The 17,353-nt window shown below is 38.6% G+C and overlaps 1 protein-coding gene across 2 annotated transcripts in view; it reads left to right on the top strand.

The window, feature by feature from the left end:
* The window catches only part of SYNPO2 (synaptopodin 2), an 88,167-nt gene that overhangs the window by 48,421 nt on the left and 22,393 nt on the right, over positions 1-17,353 (top strand). For both annotated transcript variants that reach the window (XM_010204257.2, XM_010204258.2), the window contains exons 2-3: positions 10,905-11,056; positions 15,399-16,192. In XM_010204257.2, coding sequence (XP_010202559.2) covers positions 10,905-11,056; positions 15,399-16,192 — 946 coding nt within the window. The remainder of the gene's footprint in view (positions 1-10,904; positions 11,057-15,398; positions 16,193-17,353) is intronic.

Genomic DNA, 17,353 nt, shown 5'->3' on the forward strand with positions numbered 1-17,353 from the left:
GATACGAAGCTAGGAATGAGTGGGTTTGACAAAGTGTACGCTTGTAGCTGAGTGGTTCATTTGCCTGCTAGTAGGATGGATTTATGGCTTGTGTGTCACTAATTAAGAAGCCAGATGTCCCTCTGCCCCCACCATCCCAAAACCCCATGTCCCTCATGTGTCCCCCAAACCATTGCTTACTCTGAAAAACAGATCACAGGCCATATCAACAAATTACACAAACATGCTTTGGGCTGAACTGTAAAGTACAAAGATCTCCAGCAAACTCTCCCTCCAAACTCACTAGTCTCACACAAAGATAAAAAGATTTTCACATCTCAGCACCCTTCTTATCATAGAATTATAGGAGTGATTTAGAATCAATGAGTAGCACTGAAGCCCTCAAACTATCCTCAACCTAGAAGTATTTCAACGAAGTAAGTCCTTAACTTGGCAACAACTCTGCTTTAACCAAAGACTGTAAGATGACCTCTCAGCATTTACTGCTGTATGTGCTAGTGCCAGTTGTAGCCTTGGCTCTGTAGCTTGTAACCCCAACTCTAATCAAGATCGAGGGATGACCCATCCAACCTCCACCACAGATAAATAAGTCAGAGCAAATTTTATCCTAATTGATTTCACAGCTTAAAATTACAAACTTTTATCAAAAAAAGAGCCCAGCTTGGATCCACATCCTCATCCTCCCATTTTTGTAGCTTCCACTATTGAAACGCAACAAACAATGGGCATGCTTACTAACCGCGCCAGGCCCTAGAGCTCTGCCAGCAAGATCCACTCCAAGAAGGAAGCTCATTCGCCAGCTGATGTCCTAACTCATAACAGAAAAATATGCCTGAGTTTAGGCTGATCTTCCAATCCTGGTCAGAGTCTAGAATGTTAGTTCTACACAGCCACCTGTAACTGAAAACAGTGTCTACATCATCTTTTACTCTTCAAGTGACATCTGAAAGTTTGGAAAGCTATCACAACAGGTGTTTGGATAGCTGATGTTGATTTTCATTATCAGAGGCCTAGAAAAATCAAGTGTTGTGTCAGTGTTTTAAAAGTATAAACACCAGTAATTATATATTCTTATCTCAGCTCTAACTATTTTAATGGAAGAGTCGGTATGATGACTCAAAGAATCAGGAATATGCAAACAATATCATGGAAGATTGCATATTCAGGTTCTGTCCCAACACGGTTAACTCTGTCAAGGAAACCTGTAATATGCTGATGTAACACGGTTTTTTTCTGAAGGACTTATCACAGAACTTGTCTGAGAAATTTAAAACAGCTCATTACTAAACCACCAAACAGTATGCATTCAGTTTGTTCTAGTGTACAGTTAAAACCATATGAATGGAGTTTAGAGTTGAACACAGTTGCTTGTCATATCCTCTCTTTGTCTCCTCTCTTTTTCCTCCATTTTCCAAGGACCTGCAGCTTCTCTTCCTTTGGGATGGTTGTTGCTGGCATGGTTCAGGCAAACCTGTTTAGTATCTTCTTTTGGTATCCCACTTTCTAGTTCTGCAGCTAGCCCATACATCTTTGTTTTACGGTACTGCGTGATATGACACAAACTCAACAGAACAGACTAAAATATATCTCATATCATTTACCTCAGAGTTAAACAAAGAGGAAGCATATTTCCACTTTTCCCTTCTTCCCTCTTATTTATGGAGAGGAACATAAAAATAATCTGATCTTTTTAATTTATTTTTTTTTTAAAGAAAGTGAACTGCAGGTCTGAAAGTGCTTAAGTTTTTAGTTACTTCTCACATACCTTTGCTGCTTTCCTCTAGCAGTCTCAAGTCTGGGCTAGAAATGTTCTCTTCAGAACAGTGTGCATATACCCTACTTTTATGTTAGAACCACCAGAAAGTACTTTCAGATGACATTTTTTTTTTCTTTTTACCTTTTATTTACCTGTCCTTTGAATGCAATTTTGGTATAAGAAATGTGACACTTTTTCTGCTGGAAACAGCTAGTGCATGGTCTATAGGACCACACCAACAGTGCGAGTGTAAGCAGTTTGTCTGCTGTACCAGTGATAAGAGTTCAGATCAAGATTAGGCAGTGGATATGCTTACCAGAAGGACTGTCTATTGTAATACTTCCAATGTTGCCTTAAACTGTTCAGTAGTAGATAATACAGATATTTTAATTCTTTATTTATTTTCCCTTAACCTTATCACCACAGAAATTCTTTTCTCCAAGTCATAAGCTATACTGTAGTCAAAAGACTTTTGATGCTACCTACATACTGAGGCATTTATTAGAGATGCATTATTTTCTCAATCCCAAAGAAGCACTGACAGTTCGATTGTATCTCTGCACAGAAGGCAGTGGGAAACAAGAAATGAAAATTTAGCTACAGTCTTTATAGAAAGATCAAAGGATTTAAAAATAAGTCAGGAAGCATATAACCAGTCACTATTCAAGCAGGGCAAGAAGAAGAGGGGGATGGAAGTCGAGCAGATAATGCACAGCCACACTATTGAAAGGCAATGTAATCATTCCTCTTGTCACATATTCACCAATTCACCAGCAGCACTAGTGAAAAAGAAATCAGTGTAGCATTTTAGTTTTGACACATGAACTACCAGTATGCAGTGGCACACCCCAAAACCCAATAATCTGTAGCCAGGCTATATGGTAGATGTGTTGTGTGAAATGAACAACTGACTTTCAGAGCTGCACCCAAGCTCGCTATTGGGAAATCTGCTGCGTCGCCAGCATACCAGATCAATATTTCAGAGGTCATTATCTCATCCCTTCTTCAGCTGCTAACTTTGGGTTTCTGCCAAAGAAAGTCAATCGCTAGCAAGATGATACACTAGTACATTAGGCAAAGCTTTTGGGAATTTCGTCAGGCTTTTCTTCTCACTGAGATCAGTCTGTGCTCTGGTTCTAAAAGGCATAAGAGCTCTGTCAATATATAAATGGTGAAACGTGTCCTTTAACACCCCCACAACAGTGTGTTTAAGTTATATAAAACCGCATTTGTCAAATATACTACAAAGAGAACCGAACCTTCATGTAAGTTCTTTTCACATTATGAGAAGAAGGAGACAAGAGTTATCAAGCTGAAAACAGTATGCTCAAGAAGTGTGATTTCACATGTACGGTGTAGCAGGAGGACTCACTGGAGACAATTAAATGATAAGTAAGTCAATAACGAGATGGTACCATCACTCCTCTGCTAGAATGTTTTATGAACTTTTACATGAGGAAACCATGATTAAAGTTTTGCTTTAGCTGTGAATCAGTAAGTAAAGCAAGAACCCTTTTGGCAATTGGATCAATGGGTTTTAAAGTTAAAAAGTACCTTCACTTTATGTAGCTTAGTATCCTGTATCATGTATTTTGCCATAAACTACCATAATACTGTCACACTGTTCAACTTTTCTAATGATGATCTTGGTGGTAATCAATGGCAGCACTCTCATCAACTCACAGAATAAAATCCTACCTTACCTTTGGGAAGGCTTTTTTGACTTGATCCAACAGTTCAAGAATTCTATCAGATGCTAAAGAACATTAAGTAAGAAAAGTATGTCTGAACTTATCAACTCTTTTCTCCTTTGATCTCTCTAATGTTATACCTTCTCATTTTAAAATCCATTTAGAAATACAACTAGCTTTATAGACAGACATGAAGCCCATCTCTACAACAGCAAATGTGTCTAGGAACTTTCCCTTCAGAGGAGAAGCAGAAAAGAGTGTGCTGAACTGCCAAATTCCCAATATCATCATCCTGCGACTGGGATGAATTTGGTGACAGAAAATATTTCTGTGTTTACCTTACAAGCCAAAGACACTTCGTTATTCAAAACTTCCTCTCAGGAAAAGCATTCAGGAGATAGCTCAGAGGCATCTTTGTTTAGCCTAATTAATTGACAGACATTTGAATGGTCCCATGAGTCTTACATGAGTGCAAATTCTACATAAACTCCCCAAAGAATGGGATACAGCAACTTTAAAGAGAAAAACCCAAAAACTCTATTTTATTGTACGTATACTATCTATATTTATACTAGCTAAAGTCACAGCACTCCAGTTTTAGCTTCCAACATGCTCTAAGGGGTTAGGCTCCTTACGATATATGCATATATTGAGAGGAGGAAGGGAGGGGCTGGATCTCACACTCCTGCTGAATTTACCTTGTCTGAAGGTTTTACATTGTGGCTTTTACTGTGTTTGAGTTTGAAAGCAAGTAGCTTGTCTGATGGCCAAAAATGCCAGGCCTTCAGTTTAGACTAGAATGTGGTGTTTCTAATGCATTTATGTGGACATAAAGCCCAGACTGAGTTCTAGGCAAGAACATTTCCTCAGTATATGGTTTTGAAAACCTTTCCAAGAACTCCTAAACTATGTTACTGTCATTTAGTTAAATCTATGAGTGGCTCAAATTCCCTTTCTGAAGATCAGATGACTCTTTTCTGTCTGCTCATCTCTACAAAGGCAAATAAGAACACAGAGGTCATTCAGTTTTCTGCATGTATGAGTACGGGGTCTGAGAACCAATCGCAGCTTGCCCTGTTTCATTACCCTGACATGGAGGCTAGGAAAATGAAATATTTTCTGGCCTTAGATTTTCCCAGCTGACTATCTGAATCATGTAATGATCTCTAATATCCATGTTTCACCTGTGACTTTCACAAACACAGTAGTAAAGAAATAAATTTTAGATAAATTTAGTTGAAGTGTTTGAAACGTTGTTTAAAATATGTGAAAGAACTAGCAAAGTAATAGCTGGGAAGATTTTGCATTCTTGATGAAGATAGCACTGTTATCCTGGAGTTGCATGTTAACCATGAGAAAATGCAGAGTGAGCTCAAGAGCTGAATGGCTTGTTCATAGACACATTAAAAACACTAAAGTACATGCTAACTTCAACAAGTCTAGATTTATCAACCAGTACAACAAGCAATCTAACTTTATCACAGTTTTAGGGTTTTTTTTTTTCCTTTTTACTTCATTTTGCCTCATTATTTTAAGGATACAACTTACAAATCACAGTCATGACTTAGTGTCCAAATCGTGATGCAGGTCAAAGCAACTTAAATAGAGTAATTCCAACAAAGGTCTTGATTCCTTGTACAAAATAGGATCTACAGGCTGATTGATAGGCTACATCTTTGTTTCCAGAGGTGTCAATTTAAAGCTGGAAATTGACAGCTTGTTTTCAGATAGTTGACAAAACAAAGACATTTAAAACTGTAACTATAAAATAAACTAAAACCGCTAAACCTACATATTTTACACAGTGGCAGGTTTAGAGAAGGGAGACAAAGACTGGATCCTTATGGATAGGAAAGGACACAAAAAGGCTTATGTCACTGACTAAATTTTGTAATAGATGGCTATATAGCCAGAGAACAGAGAATTAATATCTGAACCTCTGGATAGGTACTAATATCTATATGAAGTTTATGCAAAGGAGAAACAGGTAATTTTTTTCTTAAGACTTGTGTTGATACAGTCCATACTATAATTTAAGACGGCAAAGCTTGGAGATGGAAAGAAAGTGTTAAAAGTTAAATATGTTTGGATATTCTCATTATAAACTTAATGTTTTTTTAAAAAATAAAACCAAAACCCAAAACCACAAAAAGAAGGGATATGAGTTTGTCACTGTGCCACTTCTATTAATTATATGACTATAGAGTACCTCCCACGTGTCCCACCACCTGCTTGGGAAGGTTTAGATCATTCCAGGTGGAAGAGCTGATGCTCTGGACCAAAGAGCACTGGCAAATACTGGGTTGAACTAAGCTGCAAGCTGAGACCCAAGATTCTAACTTAGTAAGATCAATGATTTCAAGCCTGAAGTCTATGAGCTATTTAAAGGATCTACAGAGATCCCTGAAAAGCTCAAACACATTATGAGGTAGGTTTAACTTACAGTAAAGATGTTTCTATCTAAAACCCAAAAAGCTTACTCACTAAAGGTTACTTTTTTGGTCTAAATGACCACACATCCTGTTCTATGCTCAGACCTGTAAACAATAATGGAAATGGATAACTGATCTACAGAACTCACCTTTGCCTGGTAAGCCATGCTATTTTAGGCAACATGTTTCATCGCAACAAAACGTGAAGCCAGCCATCAAGGCTAACACCAAGAACTTAGATATGTAAAGTTAACTGAAAGCAGCTTCAAGACTTGAGGGCCATATAATGGTTCAGAAGATACATCAGGAAACACATAGGATATTAAACTGAATAGGCTCTTTCAGAAGTGATCCCTCAATGAAAGAAACTACTCTGTCTGTAAGAGCAAGGGATCTTAAATAGCAGCAAAGGGTATTTCCACTACATCCAGCGGCCAAATTTTCCATTCTGTTGTCTAAAAACTGCTGGAAAACTGAAAATGCATCAGTAAATAGTTCTGATAATAACTCATTGTTTCTAAAGCTTGCTTTGAATTGAGAATATCACTGTGAAAATATACATGTATTTTAAAGCTACAGAAGTCTTACTTTAATAGAGAAAAGTTTAGACTAAATGGATTGTGCTTATGCTCAGATTGCCTATTTTCTCAGACTGGTTGTTCAGCCCAACTAAGCAATCGTTGAGCCTGATTCCTTAGTCCTACATCTGAAGCACATCACATAGATGCACATCGCAGATACAGGTGTGCACTCCCAGCAGCATGCCAGAATAAGATTAAGATATATGTCATCCTTTCCAAAAGTCACTGGTAAAAGCAAAACTATGAAATGCCCTAACAATTTCTTAGCTGGAGAACCAGGACAGCAGAGTGGCCTTAAGTTCATTTGCCTCACTTTAAACTACAACTCATTGACCTCGTTACCAGATTCAACATACCTCAACTCTCTGATCTGCTTATTATAGGGCTCAGACACAACCAAGATCATCAGTTGGTAAGTTGAGCCCCAGTTGCTGTCTGTGCATCCACTTGCAGCCACAACAAGTAACAGGTGCATCTACTTCAGCTTTTTAAAAGCTTCATCAGGACTACAGTTTTTGAAGCAAGCTTCCCTTTTATCTTGATTTACCATACATTGTTACATGTCATTGAACAGTTTTGAGTTGTATAAACTAAACTGCTTTCAGATTAAATCAAAGGAGCAGAATACCTGCTACCTGGTAAGGAGCCTCCAGGTGACAGAATGACTAAAATCACAGCAGCAAACACAGCATGAAACATTAGCTTTCTCTACAAATCCCCTTCTTTGCCCCACACTAACATGCACACAACTACGGCGTATCCCTGTTTACTCATCTTTCACTGGTTTGGAAACTCATTGAAACTGCCACATGCTGCAGGCATCCATGACTACTCCAGTCCAGCAGCATCCCACATCTGCCACCAACCCACAGTGAGTTACTATCCCACACTTTTCCCCTCCACTTATGTATGCCTTTGGGATGTGATCTCTCATCAGTACATCACAGCATCCAGACTTTACTCACTTGCAGCCCAAGTCTTTACAGAGCCTCCTAAGACAGCCACTAGACCCTTGTTGCAGCAGCTGTGAGTAGGTGCCAGGTGAGGTGGTAGAAACCCTCCATCAGCTCTTGTGGCCTTCTGTCCCAGGGAGCAGTGTTGCTGCTGCTGCTTGTGCAGGCTCCTGGTGCCTCTGTAGTACTCAGACAACAGAATGCATCCAGGCTAAGTTCTTCATAAAGGATTTTCCCCCTAAGATTGACATCTCTCTGGATATGAGGAATTGCTCAACACTTGACATTTTAAGCAGCAAGGGGCCCTCCAGATCGTGGGAAGTTCTGGATATAGGAATAATCTGGGAACAAAAAGAATTCAGGTAAATTGTCTAAGGAATTCAGCACTGTTCTTCACATCCTCTAGGAACAATGATCTAAACACCTGAAATTAGACAATATTGTAACAAATATCTCAGAATAACTTGAAGTCTTTATGTACAAGTGTTTACAAAGAGCACTTGAATACCATGAAAAATTCATAAATCTAAAACTCCTTGTGGGCAGAGCATCGACTAAGGCTTCAATTCCAATACACCTTCTTCTATGACTTCCTTAAAACTTTTGGCATCAAGAGTAAATATTTCCATTGCCATTTCACTGGAAATCTTTTGATTGGAAGAAAACTGAAGCATTCTAATGAATAAATGAATAGTAAAAAGGAAGAATCCTGACTGGGAGGAAGCATAAAAGCACTAGAGGTAGCACCAGGGTAGAGTGGGCTAAAGCTCTTCAACATGATGTTCACGCTGTTCAACATTTAGTGTCCTGACAGGCTCAGCACTAACAGTATGGACTTAGCTTCCCTGTTATATAGGTATTGTAAGCATTGAAAGATTAAAAAAAAAAATTAAAAAACCTACAATCTTATTATTTCTAGTAGTGAGATCCCATTCACAAATTTTACAGGAAAAAACACGTTTCTAAAGAAAACTCCAGGCCACAGTAGATCAGATAAACAAGCAACCAAGGGATCCTGAGCTGCACTATCAAGTGAGAGCAAGCACTAGCTTTAGAAGAATCTTTTCTGCTTATAATCAAATCTGCCTTGCTTTAAGTTCCAAAGAACTGGATAAAGGTTTCTTACTGTCCCCTGTGAGAACAAGTTGTATTTTTGCTACGAAAGGCAGCTTTTGTTGTGGGCTTGATATAGGCTTTCTGCCGAAACTGTCCACTAAATACAAATTCTACCAGGAAGATCCTGCTTTCCAGAAGTCTTGATATTTGTTGTTGTTGTTTTGTTGGGCTTTTTCCCAGAAATCTGAAAGTTTTTGGTTTACATTAGTAAGTTATTTGTTCATTTTTGTGGGTTTCCAGCAAAGAAAATGAAATAAAACCAGAAACAGTTACAGTTTGCCTCGCGTGGCAGTCTTCATATTGCTGAGTAACCTGGTGATATCCTGAGGCTAAAATAACATAAATGATGATGGTGTATTTCTAACCTAGCAGCACAATATTTCACAATTGTGGTCTACAATTCACAAGGCAGCAAAATGGCCTGAGGGGCTCTTTCAAGAACTTTAAAGAGAAATTCAGTGCCATTGTCTATTTTCTTCGAATGCTACCAAACAGTCTGTTTAAAAAATTACCAAAGTGGCTGAGCTGTCTATCAACTCATTCAGACCTGTTAATGCAGTACATTTGTACTTTTGTTTTTTGACACAGATTACTGAAGTTATGCAATGGGTAACAGTTTCTCTCCTGAGACAGCTCTAGTGGTAATCTATGACAGAACTGATCCAAAATTCTCAGATATTTAAAGAAACTAAAACAAGTTTATTCTTTACAATCACATTATGCTATTTCAGAGTTCACATGTTGCTATAATTGCTGCTTTTTGAAAAAGACTCACTCTAAATTCTTCCTGGCATCCACATTAAATACTAACATTGAGGCCTAAGGTGTCTTGCAAAATTTTAGTAGCATACCCTCATATTTAAAAAAAAAAACAAACCAAAACCTGAACACATTCTTAGCACATATATGAAGCACAACATTCCAAGCAGTTTCAACTGTCATTTCTTCCCAAAGCACAAGGATGTTTATGCTCTTGCCTAAGGGGAGATAAACAGAGCAGCATACCACTCCATATTTGTAAATGGTAACTCTGCAAGGTAGAAACTGGCTTTTATATGCACCAGGCTTCTGTTTCTTCACAACTGAAAAAGTCACAATATGACATATGGATACATTTAAATTGAAACAACAAAGATATACGGCATGGCCACAGAAAAATGTACTGTCTCATTCTTTATTCCACATATTATCCTGACATGAAGAAACTAGTCAAAATTGCCTCCAGAAATGCATCTTATTTATCAGTTCTGTGATCTACTCATACATTTGGGGTAATTCCATGAGTCTGGTACAGTGGCACCCTCAAGTCTGGTGTGTAACAGAAGTAGCTTTCCTAGAGCTAGTGGGAACTGACTCTGCCACTGTGAGTGTGGTAGAACTATACTAATTCTTTATCTTTTTCCAAGAAAATGCTATGAGAACTAATATGGACAATGTCTTGATCCACCAACTACATATCTTATAAGGCCAAAGTACTCTCACCAACAGGTAGAAAACTGAGAGCAAAGAACCCAAGGACAGCCCTTTTATGTGTATGTATCGTTCTAAAATAGACTCCTGCAATCATCTTGGTTAATATAACATACTGTTTGCCAAATACGTACTTTAAAAATAGCAGACAACTGTATGGCATACCTTGAGTGGTGTTAAAGCTGTCTAGGTTTTGTTATACAAAGACTATGATAAGTTATAACATGCTGCCAGTGGAAAAAGAAGTGAAACAGCGAAATACGAGCTGCATAAGATTCTTGAATGAGTACTTTACAGGGAAGATTAAACCCTAAGAGGTGTGTCTTAACTTTAATAAATCCAGGTACTTATTCAGATGACTAAACATGGATTTAGGATCTCCAGTGATTCAGATGTTTATAGGCTGGCAACTAAACCTACAGTTGGGCATCTAAGGAAAAGTGTCCAGTATATCAGAAGGCTGTATACCTACAGCTCTAACAACATATAGATAATGGCATTTTGCTTCAGGAGCCTGAAGTTATAACACTTAAAATGTTGGCATAGATTTCAGCTCTAATAGTGTTTCATTTTGAGTGAAACTAATGAGATTTTTTGCATTTCTGCTAAACTCTGATTGATTGTTGTCCTAAATTTCCATGTCTCCCCATTCAAATACGAGTCTGTTTCACATCTAGCTCACAAGCTCAGTAAAGCAGAAATGTTTGTATTTATTATTACTGGCTAGAACAGCATTAACCTCACTGGGACAGGTTATTAATTTGGGTTACTAGAAAGTTGTTAATGATCAATATTACCAATTCTTTTCCTTTTGTACAGACAAAAGCGAGCTGAGGACATGATTGCTGCTGTTTTCAAATGAACACTAATTGTGTGATTTGGAATTTGTTTTTAACTCACTGCAGGTTCGCAGCAAGAGCAAAGCAGCTAAGGCTGGACTGTGTGAGGGAGATGAGGTGGTGTCAATCAATGGCAAGCCTTGTGGAGACTTAACGTATGCTGAAGTGATTGTTCTGATGGAAAGCCTGACTGACGTCCTGCAGATGCTTATCAAGAGGTACAGGAATGCTCAGAATGTTGTGGTGCAATTCTGCTTAGTGAACCACACAGAAAATGCTGGTTTTGAATGCACTCATTCTTCAGACTTATACTGTGAGCTTCTGATAGTCCTCTTATTAATGCCTGCAATTCTGCTTGTCTTTATGGAAAAGACAGAGCATTTGCTCTGAAGGAAGTAACGTATATAATTTGAATGGCACAGTTCAGGCACAGAATTAAGAGTACAGTCTCCAGCTGTAACGATTTTATTTCTTATTGAGTATTCTTAATACTTACAAGGTATCCACTACCAGATCTGCATACTGCAGAGTTTTAAGATCAATTTTCATCCCGCTCCTTTGAAGTAGTGAAGTGTTGTTATTCCCCATAGATAAGGAAGTGAGACTTACAAAAAGCAAAGGCTGTATAGATGGAGAAAGTGTTACACAGATATGCCTTGACGATGACATGGCAAATAGTCTTCTTGGGTGGCAAAATGCGTTAGTAGTCAGGAGGGGGAGAGGGTCTGGAAATCACAAATTCTATTTCTGTAGCTGTTATCACTTCACTAGACGAGGTGCAAGTCCCAGCTCTCTGCGTCTCAGCTTATCCATTTATAAAATGGTGCTACTGATTTTCTGTTTTCTTTGAAAATGCTTTGAGCTTCTTAAAGTAGAGAACCCTCATCTAAACTTGCAAGCAAGCCAGCATTACTGCTCATTGCACACCAGTCTATTGCAATGACCATTTTGTAATTGTTACCAATGTGATGCATGCAATCTTGAGTTCAGAATCACCTACCGTAAGAACGCTCCCTAGACTTTGTAAATTCAGGCAAGATGAACTCTTAACTACCTCCAGTGTGGGTAAGAAGAGGAAGAAAAGACCCGATGAAACTTCCATATTCCTTGTAAGGACTTACAGCTCCCTCCTGAGCTACTGCAGTTCCCTGTGTCTGCTCTCCTACAGGCAGAACCAGGAAGACAAAAAGGGTCAGGATTCATCAAAACAGCCAACAGAGCAGTGTTACTGGAAAGGCTAAAATTACTCTGGTGCAAAACACACACTTGTTTCTGGTTAGCAGGAATATCTAAACAGCATGTGAAATTCCTCTGCAACCTGCACGAATGAACTGTCCTAAAATGCCTAGTAGTTCAAAGTTACAATCTGCCTCAAAAAAAAGATGCTCTCAAGGAGTATTCATTAGACATTTTGCATGGCCTGTACATATGTGTTCTTGTGGGCTGAGTAATGGATCAGTGTGATGAGATCAGGGGAAAAACAAGAGCTGAGGTTACAGCTTACCTTCTCCATAGTGCATAACTCTTGTATCTGGTTCAGCAGTTTACCATTTGAATGCCTCTCATGTGGTATGTGCATTCTTATGTTTTTAATTAATAAGATGACTACTGGAACTGAACTTGTAAAAATGGTATTTGTGGCTGACCAGCTGTCGTCTTTGCAGCCATAGAAATAGCTCCATATGCTTTGATCCCTGCCTGTTGCTGGTCTATAACAGATACTTCAGTTGGTCTGAAGGCCAGAGTACGCTCTAGCTGAAAGTGACAGCACATTTCCATTCACTCCATTGCCCCTGCTTAAATGAACAGTGAAAAGCAAGACATGCCCTAAAAATGAGAACCAAACCAGAATGTTTAGGCTACATAATTCAGTGATTCATGGAATGAAACTGTGTCTATTAGAAATTTTAAGAAAGTTGCAGTTGCTTGATGCTCTGAAAGTGACTAAAATGTTCTAAACCTATGAGATTCTAAAAAGACGAGATTCTTTGAATTTCTTCTCATCAGCTCATCTCTTTCAACTCCCAGCCCCAAATGTCAGTATCTTCCAGGGTATGGGAAAACAAACTAAAATACTTCTTTTCTCCTGTCACCTTTTTGTGAGTATTAGCTCTCTGAGTGCTATCACCAGAAGGATTTTTCAGGAAGTGTCTTAGTATCCTCTGAGAGCAACGCGAAGCAAATCCTTCCTTTCCTGAGCAGCCATTTGTTAGTAGCCATCCCAACAAAACACTGGAAATCATGAGGAAAGAATAATATCTAATTAAAGTGGTGTTCCAGTGGTGATCTTAGCATCCAAGCATCTTTTCCTGGCAGGGAAGAACTTTCATCCTTGGGAAGCTTCTGACTGCTCCGGATACATTTGTGTGAAGGATGAGATTTTCATAGGCATTCATTGTTGGCCTAATAATCTGCTCTTATTAAGCTTACTTGGAGAAAAAATGGTATTTTAAAGTAGTTGTTAAAATGCTCCTTGTCCTCTGATGACTAAAAAAGGTTTTCCCAACCCCCTGTGTACACCACAGTCAGTTACTGTCCAGTGGTGCCCAAAAAAGCTTCGCTTTACAGGATCAGAGGAAAGAGACACCCTGCAGGGCAGGCACTCTCCAGATGCCATGTGGGGGAGCATCTTATTGACCTTCCCAGCAAATGCTGAACAGATGTATCCAAGAAACATTAAGAGTAGGAACAGAAACAGAAACATTAGCCTGCCCTTTTCACATTAGTGTTAGCAATTCTTGGGCTACTGCTGAGTGTAGAAAGGAAATTTCTAGGGGGAAGTAGGGAGTGTGCTCAGTACATACCAAATGAAATGCACCATGTAGTAAAATGCACCATGGAGTAAAACATGACTCTGCGATCAACCCTGCTGTGCTGATTCCATGAGTTCTGCTTCCTTCCTGGAATAACACCATAGATGTTGTTCCTGCAATGAGCTGGAAAAACCTGAAACAAAAATAATAATTTGTCTAACAGAATCTTAAATGACAAAAAAGAGATCAGACCCAGGATTCTGCCTCTTGACACACTGATACTCATTTATGTCTATATAGAGTAGAAGTATACCCATAAGTAGCAGGGGCCTTTTAAGGGGGAAATCTTTCTCTCTCACACATACACACAATCACTCAGCTACCAATAAAGGCTAACATTTAGCTGGCCCAGCCCCCAGTGTCATATTTTACAAGGAAATGTTTACAGATTTCTGTAATTTATCTGTACTTAAGAGCAGTACAATTGATCATCCACATAGCATAATATGATGGAATCCAGCAGCACTCACAAGAGTTCACTAAATTAAAATCTGTCTGATCTTAACATAGCTCCATATGCGATTTAATGGATGTTATTCTTTTTGTGCTATTTGAGGCAAACCCAGATTGCTGCAAACAGTATGCTGCATGCTAGAATAGTAAGTGATGTTGAAGTTTCTCAAATGCACTAACAGATTTACTTATTCTGTCACTTCTTCCAGCCTTTCTTTGTGGGGGAGTTCTAAAGTTTCAGAGTACCTGGGGCCTGCTTTTGATTACAGAAATCTCCATAATACTTGATATCAACACTTTACTGAGGGTACCTATTGCTTCTTTGTCTTGAAAAAGTGCTTTGCCATCTTCTAGTCAACAGAAAGCCTTAATATCACGCTACATGTACAGAAAATCTTTCTTTGTGAATTAATAGTAATCATTATGGCCTAGAATACTGAAGAAGGAGCTGGAGTGTGCACTGGGAGTTCTAACACCAGTAAAATCACCTAACTGGGCCAGAGGAAAGAATAGTTTTTAAAAAGGAGCTACACTAAGGTATATAGCAGGCTTCAGGATTTCAAAGTAATATCTGACAGCTAGAAATCTATGATTTCTAGTAACTAGGGAATATTGTATAGGTTCACTACCCTTTTACACCGGATCACTGGAATAGGCCCAAGATGTTTTAAATATTCCATGATATATAAGGATGATAATCCTCACAGGAAATCTTCAAATGTGTATTTTAAGTATTCATTCTCCTTTCTCTGATTCTCAGCCAGTACTTATTTGTTCCTTAGAGACGAAGTTATTTGGGACAGGAACTATATATGAGGATGATACCTAAAACAGTTGCAGTAGTAGCTACAGACCCAAAAATGAACTACTCTTTTGATGTCATATAAAGTTAATTTTCTCATGCACGTGTGAAACAGGAAGAAATGTTGCCCAGAAGTCTCAGCAGCATTTGTTTCGAAGCACTGCCAAAGAAATGTGTTTGTGAAAGCACACTGATGTTAGGAATGATATAATTCAACATTGCAGAAGGATGGCAGCAGGGTTACAGTGCTACCACAGTGGTGTAATGTCCTTCTTAATGAACCCTTCAAGTTGAAAAATGTTGAAAGACACAAAGATGTTTCATTTTCGGACCTGTACATTCTGGGAAAATTTCTCTACTTAAATGAACCTGCCAGAAGGCACTACAATTAATATAAGGAAAAAATACTATACAGAAATTTCTTTTGTAACTTTACTTACAATTGCTGTATTTACATTACTGTATTTGAATTACTTGTTTATGTATGTGCAGATCCTCCAGTGGGATAAATGAAACCTTGAGTGCTGAAAGAGAAAATGGAAAGCAAGATAACATAAAAAATGAGGACTATAGGGAGAGTGCTACACTGCAAATTAACACAGCGAAAGAGATACTCCATGGAGATTTATGCATCACAGAGATATACAGTGAGACTCACCAGGGAGCAGGAGACAGCAACACACACTTTTCTGCAACAAAACAAGAGACCACACAAAGCCACAGAATTACTCCTAAAGTGATAGGCACCTCTAAACCACTTGTGACAGATGAGGCTGCTTTCAGAGGGAAGACAGAAGAAAGAAGGCCAGGTACTATGGTTGAGCTGCAGTTGTCACTCTCGAATGATGCGCACAAGGGCACCAATGCTCCTGCTGTGACTCTCTTGGGAACAGAAAAATGCACCTCTTCAGGAAGAGGACATAGTGTACTAGATGATGGGACTAGCCCTGTAATTTCCATTCCCCTGGGCACGAAAGAAGGCAACATCCAGTGGTCAAGCAAAGTAGTCCAGTTTTCCAGTAGCAAAGAGATCAAGAGGATCCAAGGTGCAGATCCATCTCTCCCCAGGGTTGAGGTGATCCTAGACTGTTCAAACAGGGACAAGGAAGCACCCAGGTCTCTAGCTGAAAGGGGGTGTGTTGATTCTCAAGTGGAAGGAGGGCAGTCAGAAGCACCTCCTTCCCTTCTCTCCTTTGCAATCTCATCAGAAGGCACAGAGCAGAGAGAAGACGACCAGCATTCGGGAAAGGATCACAGACCTCACAAGCACAGGGCAAGGCACGCAAGTAAGTATGTCCCATTTAATCATTTGCACTGCCTGAGGATATCTTTTGTAACTTTAAACATGATTTCAGAATTTAGGATGCATTAGAAAAAAAATGTTTAGAGGTTTTTTTCTGCAGTTTTCTAACTTTCCCTCTCTTTTTCTTTTAAACAACGTTTCTGTTCTTGCTTTATATACAATGCTTATGGTGATGACCCAAGAGTACACCCATGCCTTAACTGTGCTGAATAACTTCGATCAGTAGACTTCCGCTTTGAAATTGTCATGATTTTGTCCAACTAAAAATACTTACATCTCCAAAAAGGGCTGAATTCCACTGCTCTTCTAATGTAAACTCAGAGAAAATCTGTAGAATATTAATGAAAAAAAAAGTTGCTTACACGTGTCAAAGTGAATTTCATGGATTTCTCCTTTTATAGCAAAAAAATTATGTTGTCATTTGCATCATTTAAAATCAAAGCCATGACACTGCTCTTAAAAGTTAATAAAACAGGCTAGTAGAAAAGCTTAATGCTGCCTGCAGAAGAGATTTTGACAGACACTAGCATGTGTATAACTGTTACATGATCCTTTCAGTTTTGTCACTCTTCTCCAGACTGTAAAGTGAACATGTTATTTCTTCTGACTTCCATATCCAGAAGTTAGCTTCAAAATGTATCCAAGAAGTTTACATGAAAGTAATATTGCAACTGGATCCAATATTACTTAACTGAGCGTAGATACGTATGATTTATTGATTTATTTGTTTATTGTTTTATTCATTTGGGACCTTCTATTGGTTGCTTGCTCTTTCCCAACAATGTTAAGAATCCTGTCTGGGGATTTAGTAGCTGTATGTCAAAGGTGCTTGAATGTGTGCAGTGATATACTGTAGCAACAAGCTATCTTTCATATGCAGTGTTGGAATTAGTCTGCTAACCCACTGCTAATTCCTCTGGAAGTGTATTTTTAGCATGATAACCATTTGTATCTTATTGGCAAGTGTATTAAGCAGTTACTTATGCCTAAGTGTTTGTATGTAACCCACATATTTTTGGCATATTAAATGAAGCATAAAAGAAAAGTGCACATGCTTTACATTTTGGCTGTGAGGTTAGAATCACCTGTGGGACAGGGCCTGTCTTAGAGAATTACTTGCAGTGTCTGTCTAATAAGGCAAATG

This window comes from Colius striatus, chromosome 3, assembly GCF_028858725.1.
Source record: "Colius striatus isolate bColStr4 chromosome 3, bColStr4.1.hap1, whole genome shotgun sequence".
In the NCBI taxonomy this organism is placed as follows: Eukaryota; Metazoa; Chordata; class Aves; order Coliiformes; family Coliidae; genus Colius; species Colius striatus.